Raw genomic sequence first — 17,902 nt, 5'->3', positions numbered from 1 at the left:
TGAGAAATCAGAATGTGCGAAATATGGCAAATGCGCTTCATAGAAGTTAACATCTATAACTACTGTATCACAAAGTAACAGTAAAATTATAGGGAGGAATATGGAGTAAAGATGACATTTATTGGTACTGATGCGTTGGCAGTGCTTCGATCTAAGAGGGTATTACAAGTGGAACAACATGTTATTTTATTGACTTGCTTGATTGAGAGCTTGATCGTCTTCAGCAGTCTGCATCAAAAATCTCCGCTTTGGCTACACCTAACCTCGTTGCAGGACTCCGAGATAGTGTGTCGGCGATAACGCACGATGCTCATATCTGTTGATTTTGCGTTGGAAACAATGTCTCTAGATCCGTTAGAGGTCTGTTGCAGGTAATGATAAAACTCGTGTCCTGTCGCAGCTGTCATCGTGAGCTTCATGTCGCGGAATGCTGTTTCAGAGAGTGCACAATATTCAGTTCGCGACACTGACTTATCTACAGAGCTTATTAGTCTATACAATGTCCACCCACTAAACAGTTTCAGTTCAATGAGTGAAATGACACAGTTCAAGGATTATCCACGTCAAAGCACAGTCCTCGAATGCTCAAATCTGACAGCATGCATGCGCTTTGTTTAATGGGTGATCCACCGATTCGTATCAATAACACATGCAAAAAATGTCTGAAGCCTACGGCACACGGACCGTGCTATCGAACGTCAACGTTGAGCGTGCTGAGTACGACGTGCTGCTGAACGCTCAGAAGCAATGCGACTCGTTCTTACGATACGTCGGCCCCAACGTGGTATACGTGATCGTAGCGCGCTCCAGCAACGGTTGTCGGCTGTAACTGGCTCGTAAATCACACTGTTTACGAACTGGACGGACGTAAAATTCATGAATTAGCTACATTAAAATGTACCTTCCTGCCTTGTCCGTATATCAGTCAAGTTGTTCTCTCTGTAGTATATGTAAATAAAAACTTCAAATTCCGTGAAAATGTTATGAGGCAGAAAGGAAAGTATCATGTCCAGTCAATAAGGACATCGGCTTGTAGAAGTTCCATTACATATAGAGCAATATAAATTTACAATAGTTCTCCATATAAGATCAAAATTATTTCATGATTCTCACTTTGTATGAAACGCTCAGGTGATTCTTTCTTGATGATTGTTCCTACTCAGTACCAGACTCTCTTCAACATGTGAACTATAAGACTTAAACGAAAGAAAAAGAAAGTCAAAATATGTTACTGCTAGTACTGCGAGGTGTTCTGTAGATTAAGCCAATCGAACCAACTCACTTCTCAAAATGAGAGCACGTAACATCGAATATTATGCTATATACTTATATCAAACTAATAACAAAGTGTCAGAACCTATTAAAACGCGAAGGTTAGGGAAAAAAACATTTGGATGTAGTGGGATGCGAACCACCAATGCATCACAAAATCTTCTGTATTCTATGACGCTATTTATTTATTTTAACGTGGTTTATTCACACCAGTGATTTTACAGAGCTTGACCTCGTTAATAATGTTACAATTCATACCATTAAAGCGAATGTCGTTCGAGAGTGGCCAACAGCAGACTGAACTACTCTTTTAAAGACATGCGTGACATTCATTATTCATTCCATTATTTCATCCCAAGATCGTAATCGTTGCAGCAGATGTACAGCTTTAGGTCTCTTCTTACGAAGGACAGCCGTCGATTCATTACGCTAAAGCGATCACTTGTTTGTGGTGTTCTTAGCCAGATTTTTACCGTCTCCCGAACGCGTTAACCGTAACTGTATTACTAATTGAAATTTCATTATAACAAATTCTGAAAAAAACAATGCGTTTTTAATGGATCCTGAACATGCTGTCGCCTTCAAATGGCATACTCTCATAATACGCAAGTTACAATAATTATTTTACCGCGAATATGACGTTTCTTGTCATGCAGTAAACGACGGATTTTCCTGAGCTCCTCAGTTTGCTGTTGCTCAGAAACGGCATGTACAGGGTGGTCCATTGATCGCGACCGGGCGAAATATTTCACGAAATAAGCGTCAAACGAAAAAACTACAAAGAACGACTTGTCTAACTTGAAGGGGGAAACCAGATGGCGCTATGGTTGGCCCGCTAGATGGCGCGGCCATAGGTGAAACGGATATCAACTGCGTTTTTTTAAATAGCAACCCCCATTGTTTATTACATATTCGTGTAGTACGTAAAGAAATATGGATGTTTTAGTTGGACCACTATTCTCGCTTTGTGATAGGTGACGCTGTAATAGCCACAAACGTATAAGTACGTGGTATCACGTAACATTCCGCAAGTGCGGACGGTATTTGCTTCCTGATACATTACCCGTGTTAAAATGGACCGTTTAGCAATTGTGGAAAAGGTCGATATCGTGTTGATGTATGGCTACTGTGATCAAAATGCCCAACGGGCGTGTGCTATGTATGCTGCTCGGTATCCTGGGCGACATCATCCGAGTGTCCGGACCGTTCACCGGATAGTTACGTTATTTAAGGAAACAGGAAGTGTTCAGCCACATGTGAAACGTCAGCCACGACCTGCAAAAAATGATGATGCCCAAGTAGGTGTTCAGCTGCTGTCGCGGCTAATCCGCACATCAGTAGCAGACAAATTGCGCGAGAATCGGGAATCTCAAAAACATCGGTGTTGAGAATGCTACATCAACATCGATTGCACCCGTACCATATTTCTATGCACCAGGAATTATGGCATCGACTTTGAACATGGTGTACAGTTCTGCCACTGGGCACAAGAGAAATTACGGGACGATGACAGATTTTTTGCACGCGTTCTATTTAGAGACAAAGCGTCATTCACCAACAGCGGTAACGTAAACCGGCATAATATGCACTATTTGACAACGGAAAATCCACGATGGCTGCGACAAATGGAACATCAGCGACCTTGGCTAGTTAATGTATGGTGGGGTATTATGGGAGGAAGGATAATTGGCCCCATTTTATCGATGGCAATGTAAATGGTGCAATGTATGGTGATTTCCTACGTAATGTTCTACCGATGTTACTACAAGATGTTTCACTGCATGATAGAATGGCGATGTACTTCCAACATGGTGGATGTCCGGCACATAGCTCGCGTGCGGTTGAAGCGGTATTCAATAGCATATTTCATGACAGGTGGATTGGTCGTCGAAGCACCATACCATGGCCCGCACGTTCATCGGATCTGACGTCCCCGGATTTGTTTCTGTGGGGAAAGTTGGAGGATATTTGCTATCGTGATCCACCGAACGCCTGACAACATGCGTCAACGCACTGTCAATGCATGTTCGAACATTACGGAAGGCAAACTACTCGCTGTTGAGAGGAATGTTGTTACACGTGTTGCCAAATGCATTGACGTTGAAGGACATCATTTTGAGCATTAATTGCATTAATGTGGTATTTACAGATAATCACTTTGTAACAGCATGCGTTCTCAGAAATGATAAGCTCACAAAGGTACATGTATCACATTGGAACAACCGAAATAAAATGTTCAAACGTACCTACGTTCTGTGTTTTAATTTAAGAAACCTACCTGTTACCAACTGTTCGTCTAAAATTGTGAGCCATATGTTTGTGACTATTACAGCGCCATCTATCACAAACTGAAAAAAGTGGTCCAGCTAAAACGTTCATATTTCTTTACGTACTACACGAATATGTAATAGAAAATGGGGGTTCCTATTTTTAAAAAAACGCAGTTGATATCCGTTTGACCCATGGCAGCGCCATCTAGCGGGCCAACTATAGCGCAATCTGGTTTCCCCCTTCAAGCTAGATGAGTTTCGTTCTTTGTAGTTTTTTCGTTTGCCGCTATTTCGTGAGATATTTGGCCCGGTCACGATCAATGGACCACCCTGTATTCAAGGACAGGTAAAAAATGCAGTGAACACAATAATCGATCAACTACAAATGACTTGTTTCACACGAGCTGACCGTTGGCGATTATGTTTACGTCCTAACACTTGAAAGCGGCGTAAGGCGAAAATCTAGGTAGTGAAATAAGAACATTATGTACAGTAAAATGGGGGAAATATCCTTTCGAAAATCTGACATAACTGTGGCTCCACAAAAAGAAACAATTATTAGTAAAATGCAGACTGTCCAGGTTTAATATACTAGGGACTGCAACAAGCATTCCGTAGTTCAATGTGACCTCGTACACAAATGAAATTGACCAAGCCAGACACAATCGTCTCTATCGCAAACATTTGTACAACTAGCACAATCTCCTCTAACAGTCAGAGCCGAACACACACCGCAGCTTATAACTTGTATCCTGGCAGTTCCACATTCCTTGAATCCACGAAATTAATTGCCGTCCAATCATCCAGGCTAGAACGAACGCCCTATGTTAACAGGAATGCACCCCAAGTCCAGACCCCATGATCCATCAGGTTATATCGCTGCTTCGCTGCACTAACTTTCAGCTTCGTTCCATGCAGCCGGCTGCCCTTTTACAAAGTTACTAATCATGTTGCCTTCTCCTCGTCTCCGTTGAGGCTCCACATCCTGATAACGACGTCGGCTGTCCCATCCTTCAAATAAAACGATCAGCTTTCAGCAGGTTCTCCCAGCACCAGCCAAGCTAGGATAGAAGACCAGCCGACACACCATACCTAGCCTGCACTGAACGCCGTATCTTGTTTATCACTCTCCACAGCCCGCTGGTGTTGGCTCTAAATAGTTGCCACTTCTTCACTGAGCGGCGACCCTTTCTTCTGTCACGCTTTGCCACCCCTAGCCTCGGTAATGCGCATCAATTGGCAAACTAGCAGATATGCGTGCCCTCTGTCATTGATGGAATGTTGACCAGCACTGGTGCCAACTGCTAGGAGGGATGGGAAATGAACTGTGCGGTGATTTTCTAATTCACGGCAAGTTGTTTATAATTAACACTTCCCAACACGGAAGTGCATCCAACTCAATGTTTACAAAGTCCGCCTTTTGCTACCACTTGTCCCCCCAGTGTAGCCCTCTGTTAACGTGTCCGCCCCCACTGCTCGGTTGCAGAGCACGTGCTGGAGCTGCTGCGGCAGTCAGAGAACAAGACGGCGTCGCTGTTCGAGCAGCAGTACCGGCTGATCTCGCGGCAGGCGCGCGACCCCGTGTCTGCGCTGTACGCGACGCTGGGCGGCCACCTGGAGGCGCCGCTGCAGCCGAGCGCGGGCGCCAGCGCCCCGGGGCCCGCCGCCGACCTGGAGGAGGCCGTCACCGACATGTTCGCCGGCCTCTTCCCGCTCGTCTACCGGCACGCCGTGTCCAAGGCGCGCGACTTCGCCGCCGACTACAAGGCGTGCCTGCGCGAGGTGGCGCCCGAGCTGCAGCCGTTCGGCGACGCGCCGCGCCAGCTGGCCAGGTCGGTGCAGCGCGCGCTGGAGGCGGCCAGGGTTCTGCGCCAGGCGCTGCTGCTGGGCGCCGAGGTGCTCAACGCCACCGACTCGCTGCTCACCGGCGAGAACGGCCCGCCAGGTAACTGAGCCGCGCTGCACTCGCCTCGGTCCAAATCTAACACAACCTGAGTGAACACGATATGCTCGTTAATTACCAATACATGAAGAAAATATTTTAACTAAAGTTCAGTCTTGATCATAACACTTATGTCTCAATAACATAGGTGACCGGTTTCGGTTATATTTATACAGGGTGTTACAAAAAGGTACGGCCAAACTTTCAGGAAACATTCCTCACACACAAATAAAGAAAAGATGTTATGTGGACATGTGTCCGGAAACGCTTAATTTCCATGTTAGAGCTCATTTTACCATCGTCAGTATGTACTCTACTTCCTCGATACACCGCCAGTTGGCCCAATTGAAGGAAGGTAATGTTGACTTCGGTGCTTGTGTTGACATGCGACTCATTGCTCTACAGTACTAGCATCAGGCACATCAGTACGTAGCATCAACAGGTTAGTGTTCATCACGAACGTGGTTTTGCAGTCAGTGCAATGTTTACAAATGCGGAGTTGGCAGATGCCCATTTGATGTATGGATTAGCACGGGGCAATAGCCGTGGCGCGGTACGTTTGTATCGAGACAGATTTCTAGAACGAAGATGCCCCGACAGGAAGACGTTCGAAGCAATTCACCGGCGTCTTAGGGAGCACGGAACATTACAGCCTATGACTCGCGACTGGGGAAGACCTAGAACGACGAGGACACCTGCAATGGACGAAGCAATTCTTCGTGCAGTTGACGATAACCCGAATGTCAGCGTCAGAGAAGTTGCTGCTGTACAAGGTAACGTTGACCACGTCACTGTATGGAGAGTGCTACGGGAGAACCAGTTGTTTCCGTACCATGTACAGCGTGTGCAGGCTCTATCAGCAGCTGATTGGCCTCCACGGGTACACTTCTGCGAATGGTTCATCCAACAATGTGTCAATCCTCATTTCAGTGCAAATGTTCTCTTTACGGATGAGGCTTCATTCCAACGTGATCAAATAGTAAATTTTCACAATCAATGTGTGTGGGCTGACGAGAATCCGAACGCAATTGTACAATCACGTCATCAACACAGATTTTCTGTGAACGTTTGGGCAGGCATTGTTGGTGATGTCTTGATTGGGCCCCATGTTCTTCCACCTACGCTCAGTGGAGCACGTTATCATGATTTCATACGGGATACTCTACCTGTGCTGCTGGAACATGTGCCTTTACAAGTACGACACAACATGTGGTTCATGCACGATGGAGCTCCTGCACATTTCAGTCGAAGTGTTCGTACGCTTCTCAACAACAGATTCGGTGACCGATGGATTGGTAGAGGTGGACCAATTCCATGGCCTCCACGCTCTCCTGACCTCAACCCTCTTGACTTTCATTTATGGGGGCATTTGAAAGCTCTTGTCTACGCAACCGCGGTACCAAATGTAGAGACTCTTCGTGTTCGTATTGTGGACGGTTGTGATACAATGCGCCATTCTCCAGGGCTGCATCAGCGCATCAGGGATTCCGCGCGACGGAGGGTGGATGCATGTATCCTCGCTAACGGAGGACATTTTGAACATTTCCTGTAACAAAGTGTTTTAAGTCACGCTGGTACGTTCTGTTTGTGTGTGTTTCCATTCCATGATTAATGTGATTTGAAGAGAAGTAATAAAATGAGCTCTAACATGGAAAGTAAGCGTTTCCGGACACATGTCCACATAACATATTTTCTTTCTTTGCGTGTGAGGAATATTTCCCGAAAGTTTGGCCGTACCTTCTTTAACACCCTGTATAGCCATCTTCAGGCTCATGGCTTCCTTGCAGGATGGTAGGCGTAGCTCTCCTCAACTGCTACGAAGTCAACAAGGAGATGACTTCGTAGCAGCTGAGGAGAGCTCCGCCTACCATCTCCCAAGGAAGCCATGGGTCTGAAGATGGTTATATAAATATAACCGTAACCGGTCACCTATGTTATTGAGACATAAGTGTTGTGATCAAGACTGAACTTCAGTTAAAATATAATACTCAATTGATTGCTGTTTCCAAAAATGATTACCAAAATTGTACATGAAGAACAGGTTGATTCTGGCCCCAAAAGTCCAAGCTACAATAAGAAAATGCAACAGCACTAACCTTTTCTTCACTTTCAATGAATAACAGCCCCTAGAGACAGAGGACAATCAAAAACCCGTAAGAGCAACACAACCATCAGGCCCATTGTGAATTTAATCAATAGCCTAACCTACAAATTAATAATAGAACCACATGACTAGCTGATTGAAAATCTTATTCCCTGAAAAACAGCCATGAACCTAGTTACAATATGAATGACATGACAGTAGCAACTCAGGATAAGTTTCTATCCCTAGAAATTATAAGCATGTACGGTAGTATACTAGTAGATGAAACAGTTTAGATAATAAGAAAGAAGCTATCGAAAAACAAGATTAGCACACCAGAAGAAATGCTGTATGTAAACGTACTTAAATGTAGACTTTCACAGCCGGAAATGTGAAGTCCATTATGATTATCTGGGCTGTTATGCCGTGGCCGGTTGATGAATTCTGTGTCAATTCCCAGCGTTTCGTCCCCGTCTGCGGGAGACATCTTCAAGGGGGTCTGTAGCTCGTTACAGAGAGCCAGCGGGTGTGTTGGACCTTCCATCGAGCTACAGACTGCTTTGAAGATGTCTCCCGCAGACGGGGATGAAACGTTGGAAATTGACAGAGAAATCATCAACCGACCACAGCATAACAGCCCGGATAATCAAACGTACTTAATTTAATATTCTTAACACAACTACTTCTCTTTCGACAACAGAATTTACAAACAAGACCTAGGACTTTCAATGGTAAGCCCTCATAGTGGCCTAACAACTGAAGTATTTACGAACCATGTAGATTATGAAAATACTGAAATTGAAAGATGGCATCATAAACAAAGTTAAATTCTATAAGAGGTATGTAGATTATAACCTCATTCCTCCTCTATCATCATCAGTCACGTTTTCCACCAGAGCACTTTACCTTACAACAATGCCATCACCTCTTTACAGTAACAGTAAACACTAAAAGCAGCTGATGCTATGTCTTCTATGGATTGTCCATTCCTACAATTTATCCCCATTAATCTAAACATAACTTCTGTTTTTCTTTCCTTTTTGTCCTTTTATTCATGTTTCCACTTGTGACACTGGGATGCCAAAATTTATAGTGTTAACAAGAAGACTCCACATACTTTCAATGTAATGTTTTGCTCAGTTACTAACAATTTCGATTAGCACAGTAATCAAAATCAAGTGGGGTGATGAAGAGGTGATTCTGTCATATACATCTAATACAGCCTGAAGATATTGTAGCGGAGTATATGTGTGTAACAAATGAATAAACAGGACTGATTTTCTTTAGTGTCACTTTCGTTGCATTTCTCCCTAAAACCGATGTATGTGCTAAGCAGGCAATCCATCTGTGGTCTTCCTTAACCATAATGAATGTGGCGATTGTAAGCTTCAACAACGTAACACTTAAGATGCCTAAACTTTTGCTCTTACACTTACATTGCTGTCACAGAATGTTATGCGTCCTTTCATCTAGATGTTGCTAATGACACTTGGTAACACAGTAGCCATGTCATATCAAAAATGTTGTGGAGCCATAATGGCTAGACTCACTGGAGCCACATTCAGATTCCTCTCTGCACCCAAATACTGTCATGTCTATTGATTGTTCATCAAATTGTAAAGCAAGTAGTCAACAATTAATGCAGTATTTTGTTGAAAGACAGCTTATTATATGGATGCAGTAGGTAGAAAAATATGCATCATCTGCCTGCATCTTCTAGAATCTGTCAACAGTCAGTGTTGGAAGTGCTTCAGTATGCCACATCTGGTTTTAACATTGGATATCTACCTGGATGGTATCTTCAAGTAATGAGGGATCCACCACTTCCAGACATTTTTACACATTCTGATAAGCATCTACTTCTATCCTCTATTCTTCAGTATTTCGACCAATCTGTGACTGTTTTTCGGCTCGGGCTTTTTTTCTATGTGTTTTCGGGGTTCTCATGTTAGTGAACTCTGTTGGATGCAGTGACGACTTGGTTCTTGTCTAGCATTTAAATCTCTAATGTTCTTGAGCACTGCGACCAACAGATCCAGGTACTTAGGCAAATGGCACTCGACCCAGAAGACTCATACTTCATGCACATCAAAGCATTCATGGTATAGCCTTGATGGTGGTTCATGAAAAATCCATTTCACATTTGACTTCTTAAATAAAGAGTATTATTTATTGTCATGGAACTGTTTAAATGGGATGGGCGGCTCCATAACGTCTCTGTAAATGTCCAGTACAAATACCACAATGCATTATACACATGTCAGCCTGCTTATTATGAAGTAGGGACACTTCATGCTACTTGTGCTGTAAGACACGTTGCACTACCTCAGTGTGCTGCAGGAGCCTCAAGCCACTTCACCTGAATGTACCGCTGGGGCCAGAGGTGTATTGGCCCAAGATCTGTGCCACAGTGAGTTGCTACAAATGTCTTTCTCCTAACACTGTCAAGTGCTGTGTTGACTCAACTCTGGCTGCACTGCTGCATGGCTGCCTCAGACAACTGTAAATAAGCGTCTTCCTTCTCTGCTGCCACAGATGGTGCAGTGTCCGAAGTGTGCAATGCTACAGGGCACTGAAGCGCATGTCATACTACTCTTGCTGGAACTTGCTGTCACGATGCTGCATTGGCTCAATGTGTAGCAAGGTTGCTCAAGGCTACAGTAACTGAACATTAACCATACTGTGCAGCCCAGATGCAGTGCCACACCATACTGCTGTACAAGACACACTGCTCATGCTGCGATGATTCTCCACTGGCTTGATGCGCAAGATGGGTGCATCAGGGAGCTGTGGCTGAACGGTACCACTTTTGCCACAGGTGGAGCGGTGGCCCTGACACAGTGCCATGCCCCATTACCTGTTCATATCATACTGTTCAAGCTGTCATGTGCAATAATGATGCTGATGGTACAGTGCGCTGCTGTAAGTGAACATCAACCATTGTGTGTTGGGATAGGTGGTGCAACAACCAAGACGCAGTGCCAATACCACATTACTGCTCTTGCCATACTGCTCGCTCTGTCACAAGCTGTGATGACGCTCCACTGAGTGAATGCTCTGTGTGCTTGACTTGGACCACTATAACTGAACATCACCCCTACTGCCACAGGTGGAGTGGTGGCCCAGGTGCATTACTTACTGAGCTACTGTGGAAGTCATGCTGCACACCCTGCCATGTGCTGTCATGGCGCTGTACTGGCTCAGTTTGCAGCATGACTGCCTCAGACTGCTGTAACTGAACACCACCCCTGCCGTGTTGCCACAGGTGGAGCAGCAGCCCAAGCACAGTGCCACACTGCACTGCTGCGCAAGTCGTGCTGCATGCCCTGCTATGTGCTGTCACGATGCTGCACTGGTTCAGTTTGCAGCATGGCCGCCTCAGTCTGCTGTAACTGAACTCTACCACTGCTGTGTTGGTACAGATGGAGTGGCAGCCCAGGGACAGTGCCACACAGTGCTGCTGTGCAAGTTGTGCTGCATGCCCTACCACGTGCTATCATGATGCTGCACTGGTTCGGTATGCAACATGACCGCCTCAGTCTGCTGTAACTGAACTCTACCACTGCTGTGTTGGTACAGATGGAGTGGCAGCCCAGGTGCAGTGTAACACAGTGGTGCTGTGCAAGTCGTGCTGCATGCCCTACCATGTGCTGTCATGATGCTGCACTGGTTGAGTTTGCAGCATGGCTGCCTCAGTCTGCTGTAACTGAACTCTACTACTGCTGTGTTGCCACAGGTGGAGCGGCGGCCCAGGCGCAGTGCCACGCGGCGCTGCTCCGCATGTCGTACTGCTCGCGCTGCCACGGGCTGCAGCGGCGCGTCCGCCCCTGCGCCGGGCTGTGCCTGAACGTGCTGCGCGGCTGCCTGACGCAGCACGCGGCCGAGCTGGACCTGCCGTGGAACGGATACGTCGAGGCTGCTGAGAGGCTGGTCGTCGCCGTCCAGGGCCACGGCGCCGTCGACGACGTGCTGCGCTCGCTGGACGGACGCATCACCGAGGCCATCATGATCGCCATGGTGCCCGCGCCCAACCTCGAGGAAAAGGTACGTGTACAGCCATCGTTCACAGCACGCGGGCATCCTTCCTCTGAGGAACAGCCTGTCATCTGAAATGTAATCGATGACCGTGTTCTGTCCTGTGTCTTTCACCACTTCACCTTCACATACGAGTACTTCGAAATAGAAAGCGTCTTTATGCACTTCACTACTTTCAGCTTTACAGCTAGTTGGTTTGTTATTGTATTAGAAATTTTCATCTTCATCCTCCCTGTTCTTGAAGACATCCAGAAGAAAATTCTTAATGGAAAATAAACGAAGATTTTCAACGATCCCAAAACATCATCTAGAATTCAGTTCGCCAAGAACACTTCGTGATAAAAACATTTACCGTGTAACGTCCAAGCAGTTCGGATTGCTCGCAGAATGTAACACATTGGTTTGTAGCTTAGAATACAGGTTCAGCCAGAATCTTACTAAAACTACGGTTCCTATTCCTCGTTGCTGGTACAGTACACCAGCCATCGAAGTTTGGTTCGCTCCTCTCAAAAACAGCCCAAAACAGACACGCATTGATTCGAAATAATCAGCAGTTTCATCTAGTTTTTATCAAAGAACTACGCAATCTAAACGTCGTCAACTATCATAAGGCAACAGAAATGAATGAATACAGAATGATGACGGTTGATGTAGGATTTGGCTTGACATTAGATTAAAATACGAACCCCGAATGGACATAATTTGAAGCCCCTTAACAAACCAGCCCTGGCTGCGCCCACGGGGACGTCCTCTTGACTGTTTACACTGCCAGAGAGAGTTCCTCGTGACTGATGGAAGGGGACTTTTCCAGCCGCGAGATGACAGTTCAGTCTTTTTTTCTTTTTCCTCTGTTCAGGAATGTAGTAGACAAATGGGGTTTGCTGCAATTGAAGTTTTTATTGGCATTTTTGTTGAAAAATATTAATATCTTCATTGTGTGATTGGGATTTTCCGGAGGCAGCTCTGAAAGAGGTAGCTCGACGGTTGTCGCTGTAACTCGGTTGTAGTTATCTGAAACATGAAATTAACATACACCCTTATCCTTACAGAGATAATTTTAGTTCATCGTAGGGATTAGCAAAAAAAATTTGTTTTGGAGATATTATAGATATTTGAAAAAATGGCCATTTTTTGGACCCTTCTTTTCTGGCAGAGAAAAATAGTACATATCTACAAAAAAAAAAAGAAAGAAATCGGTTACGATGAACTGAAATAATTCATTTTGCTTTAAGGGAGACAAAAAATTATTAAAATCTGATGAAAATTGTAGCGTGGGCAACACAACCATGCCCAAAAGCATGGCTTTTAGAAAAACGCGTTTAAAGTTTGACAAGTATTTATCATATAAGCTTGAAACGTACGAGATATCTTCGATGCCTGGTCCATAATAACTATCTTTCCAGCTAGTGGATGGCCGCTTTCTGCTACTTTGACCTGATAAGCCCTCATTTTCGTCCTCAGACATCCTTTTCGTCGCTGAGTGCATCGCCGCTGGCGTCTCTATCTTCACAGAATCGGCGCAGTTCATCACCGATTTTCATTTGAAGGGCATTTGCCACACGCACTACTGGAGTGTGGCCTACATTGGATAGACATACGGCCAAACTTGAAGCAATGTTGACGATTTCGCTTTGGCTGGATGTTATTTTTTGAGCGTATCTCCAAATGAGACTACTGAAACTTTCTTTCACATTTTGAGTAAATCCGCCCCAACAACGCTCCCGTAAATCGGGTTTACTAAAATCAGTATAAATAGGAGTGATGGCATCGATAATGACTTGTGGCAACGGAGTTCTGTGCTGTGTACGCTCGGCTTCAAACGCTCACAGAATCTTCACTTTTTGGAGTTCGCTCATTATATTTTGGGGAATAATCCTCCAATGTATATACATTCGAATTCCGTCATAAAAGAATTTCGAGTTCTTTGGAACGTTATTCTTTCGGTTGGTGACTGTTCACGGTGTATAATTTCCATTCCGCTGATCTGATCCGTGTTGCAGAAAATCAGTACGGCAGGTGTTCTGATTACTTAAGGATATCTCGCGAGTCAAAGCGAAGATCGCGCAACACAGTGGAACGTTGGAATAGATACAAACATGTAATCAAATCAGCCTACAGTTTCATTAATTGTCAACATAGAAATTGCATGTGCGTCCTCTGAAGAAAGGAATAACGAATTGGCATCGATAATTTGTCCATAGAGATGTGAAATAGAAACTGTTGAAGTTCATGTTATCAAAGTGCAGTGTTTTTATTCCCCATTAGCATTTTGTATGTGTTCACTTTCAGCCATATTCGTAGAGGCTTTGATAAAATATCCATTACAAACGATGTAAATTTTTTGTATACAGTCGGAGTGCCGACAGTCCAGCGTGTTAATTTCCAGTTGGCTTTGTGAGTAACTAATTACCTTTCGCCACTGCTCTGGAAGTCTCTTTCATTAACTGGCCGTAATACCATGTGGGTTTTTAATGCTGCCAGAGAAAGTACGTGGCGTCCAAAAATTCTTTTTCAATCGGATACGGTGAAAAGTTAATTCCAGAGATCGATCTCCTAGAAAATTGAATTCGAAAATCAGATTTGCACAAATCCCAGGCTTGAAAATGGCCGGCGCAACGAATCGTTTAACGTAAAGCGACATAACGTTAACTTTTTTTTTGGTTAAAGGAAAAAATAATCTTCTGTGTGGTGGAAATGGTATCAAGCCAATCACATTAAAGTGCGTGACGCACTCGTCCGTACTGGCTTGAGAGAGAGAGAGAGAGAGAGAGAGAGAGAGAGAGAGAGAGAGAGAGACCTACAATGCGTGGACCCAAAGCTCTCACCTCACGTCTAATTACCGTCACAGGTTCCAATTACGAGCTGTCAGATGGCAGGGAGGATAGAAGCGGCCTATAGCAAGGCGAACGGCGGGCGTGGCCGCCGGAGAGGCATTAATTATTCGTTGTCAGGCGGGATCCATTTGCTGGCGGCTGTCTGGTCCGGACACGGCGACACGGCATAGGAGGCGGCTTGATGCTAATCGCTACTGTGCCGAGGTTGGCGCCCTGATCGCAGCTATGCCGGGCATTTTACGGCGCGGAAACGGCACCGGGAAATAACAACTGCTGCAACTGTATTTACTGGGAGCTTACTTACCTCACCAATTTCAAGGAATGGGTGTTAGTCCGTTTCAAAACCAGAGAAATTTAACAGTTTTGTTATCTCCTTCCCTTCATTGGACGACCTGTGTCTAGGTTTCCAGTTTGATTGATATGGAATGCTCGCCATGGCATCCTCTTATTGTAGTCACACCTTTTTTTGTAGTGCCTAAACTTTTCTGTCATTGTTCTTTTCATTCATTGTACTAGTTGTCTTACGTCTTCACTTCGCACTCCGTCTCTTAACATTAGTGCAGGCAGCGACCTCAGCAGCCTCATATCAGCTGTCTCAGTTGTTCGATCCTCTCCTCTCCTCTCCTCAGAATCTATTTTTCACTATCGTGCGTTAAACAGGCTCAGCCATCCAGTCTTAGGGTTAACTCTTTCCTCATAAGGGAGTAGCCCAGAAAGTGATGCTCTGCATGTTTATTCTCAGCCGAAAACAATGCTACGAATGCGAAACGTTATGTATCTACGCTACTGGCCATTAAAATTTCTACACCAAGAAGAAATGCAAATGATGAACGGATATTCCTTGGACAAATATATTATACTAGAACTGACATGTGATTACATTTTCACGCAATTTGGGTGCATAGATCCTGAGAAATCAGTACCCAGAACAACCACCTCTGGCCGTAATAACGGCCTTAATACGCCTGGGCATTGAGCCAAACAGAGCTTGGATGGTGTGTACAGGTACAGCTGCCCATGCAGCTTCAACACGATACCACTGTTCATCAAGAGTACTGACTGCCGTATTGTGACGAGCCAGTTGCTCGGCCACCATTGACCAGACGTTTTCAATTGGTGAGGGACCTGGAGAATGTGCTGGCCAGGGCAGCAGTCGAACATTTTCTGTATCCAGAAAGGCCGCTACAGGACCTGCAACATGCGGTCGTGCATTATCCTGCTGAAATTTAGGGTTTCGCAGGGATCGAATTAAGGGTATAACCACACGCCAGTATGGCGCTGACGAATACACGCTTCCAATGTGCGTTCACTGTGATGTCGCCAAACACGGATGCGACCATCATGATGCTGTAAACAGAACCTGGATTCATCCGAAAAAATGACATTTTGCCATTCGTGCACCCAGGTTCGTCGTTGAGTACACCATCATAGGCGCTCCTGCCTGTGATGCAGAGTCAAGGGTAACCGCAGCCATGATCTCCGAGCTGATAGTCCATGCAGCTGCAAACGTCGTCGAACTGTTCGTGCAGATGGTTGTTGTCTTGCAAACGTCCCCATCTGTTCACTCAGGGACCGAGACGTGGCTGCACGACCCGTTACATTCATGCGGATAAGATGCCTGTCATCTCGACTGCTAGTGATACTAGGCCGTTGGGATCCAGCACGGCGTTCGGTATTACCCTCCTGAAGCCACCGATTCCATATTCTGCTACCAGTTACTGGATCTCGATCAACACGAGCAGTAATGTCGCGATACGATAAACCGCAATCGCAATAGCCTACAAACCGACCTTTATCAAAGTCGGAAACGTGATGGTACGCATTTCTCCTCCTTACACGAGGCATCACAACAACGTTTCACCAGGCAACGCCGGTCAACTGCTGTTTGTGTATGAGAAATCGGTTGGAAACTTTCCTCATGTCAGCACGTTGTAGGTGTCGCCACCGGCGCCAACCTTGTGTGAATGCTCTGAAAAGCTAATCATTTGCATAGCACAGCAACTTCTTCCTGTCGGTTAAATTTCGCGTCTGTAGCACGTCATCTTCGTGGTGTAGCAATTTTAATGGCCAGTAGTGTATTATTTGAAGTCTCCTGAGTGAGAGCGCCAAGTTTCCGTCACTTCCGATAGACAGCGTAGCTGCAGTACAGTTTCAAAGTAGGGTCTGTAGGTGATGTAGGTTACTAGGAACGTGCCGCCATTGAATTTCTTACTGCAGAGAAAGGAACTGGGGAATATTCACAAACCCTTGAGCAAAGTCTATGGAGCAGCTGCTGTCGATAGAAGAATAGTTAGTGGATGGGCACGGAGGATGAGGTCATCAGAAGGCTGTCCGGCGGAGCTCCACTATTTGCAGCGTTCGAGGAGACTATCCGTGGCTGTCACACCTGACCTAGCTCCCTCGGACTTCCATTTCTTTGGGCCGTTAAAGGATGCCATTCGTAGAAGATATATTGAGAACGATGAGGGGTGATGCACACGGTAAAGCTGTGGTTCCGCCACCAGAACATAGATTGGTGCCGACAGGGCACACATGCCCCTGTTTCTTTGAAGAAGGCCATAGAACGGCACCGAAATAAGTGGAAAAAACAGGGTGTGTGGATAAAACACCATTCTTTTCGTGTGTGTAATTCTCATTATGTTCAACAAAGAATTGCTGAAGAAAAAAAAGTAGTGCATTACTTTCTGGGCAAAGGTACCGTCTATACAACCCTTTACAGATTTATATTACTGCATATTCTGAACCACACCTGAATCAGTTTTGTATATTGATATCTCTTTCCCGTGATAATTGAACAAATTCACATGTTCTATTATCTTCTTGTTTATCGTATTTTTTGCTCTTCTTACGCGTTTGCCTTCCACGGCCATTACTTCTGTTTTCTTAACGGACATAGACGTTCGATAACTTGGTAACACATTATTCAATTCAACCAATTCTCATGTAAAGCGTTTCTAGGGGAACTTGGTCGTTCGCAAATAAAACACTGTTGACAAATTTCTTCCTTCACATTTCCATTCTCTTGGGGTTTTTGGAAATGCACTCTTCTAAAACTTGTTGATATATATGCCAAAAAGGATTGGCGAGAGTCCACACCCTTGTTTTAATCCCTGGTTAATAGTCAATAACTCTTCGTTTACACTAATTTTAATGCTATAGTACAGTAATTTAATGATAATCAACAAATTCGTAGGTACATTGGAGTCAGTAAGTATTTCACATAATTTCATCCTCTCTACCTCGTCGAAGGCCTACTCATAGTCAAGGAAGGGCAGAAATACTGGCTTATTGAACTCTCTTCCTTTATTAATTGCCTTAGAAGAATGTTACGTCATTCGATGAACCCTCTGCCAGGCACTTAAGTGAGCTGCAGAGTAATCGTGTGGATGTGGGTGCATCTGCACAGGACCTGACTTCACGAAGCCACATTGCTCCTCTCTTAAAAATCCTGATTTCCGTTTAATGA

General features: G+C 44.9%; 1 protein-coding gene across 1 annotated transcript in view; it reads left to right on the top strand.

The window, feature by feature from the left end:
• Positions 1-17,902, top strand: part of LOC124776034 (division abnormally delayed protein-like) — a 1,005,302-nt gene that overhangs the window by 348,743 nt on the left and 638,657 nt on the right. The window contains exons 2-3 of the mRNA XM_047250874.1: positions 5,029-5,469; positions 11,304-11,611. Of these exons, the coding sequence (XP_047106830.1) occupies positions 5,029-5,469; positions 11,304-11,611 (749 nt within the window). The remainder of the gene's footprint in view (positions 1-5,028; positions 5,470-11,303; positions 11,612-17,902) is intronic.

The sequence above is a fragment of the Schistocerca piceifrons genome, chromosome 2, assembly GCF_021461385.2.
Source record: "Schistocerca piceifrons isolate TAMUIC-IGC-003096 chromosome 2, iqSchPice1.1, whole genome shotgun sequence".
Taxonomy (NCBI): domain Eukaryota; kingdom Metazoa; phylum Arthropoda; class Insecta; order Orthoptera; family Acrididae; genus Schistocerca; species Schistocerca piceifrons.
The sequence above is the reverse complement of the archived record's forward strand: the minus strand, read 5'-3'. Positions and strand labels throughout refer to the sequence as shown.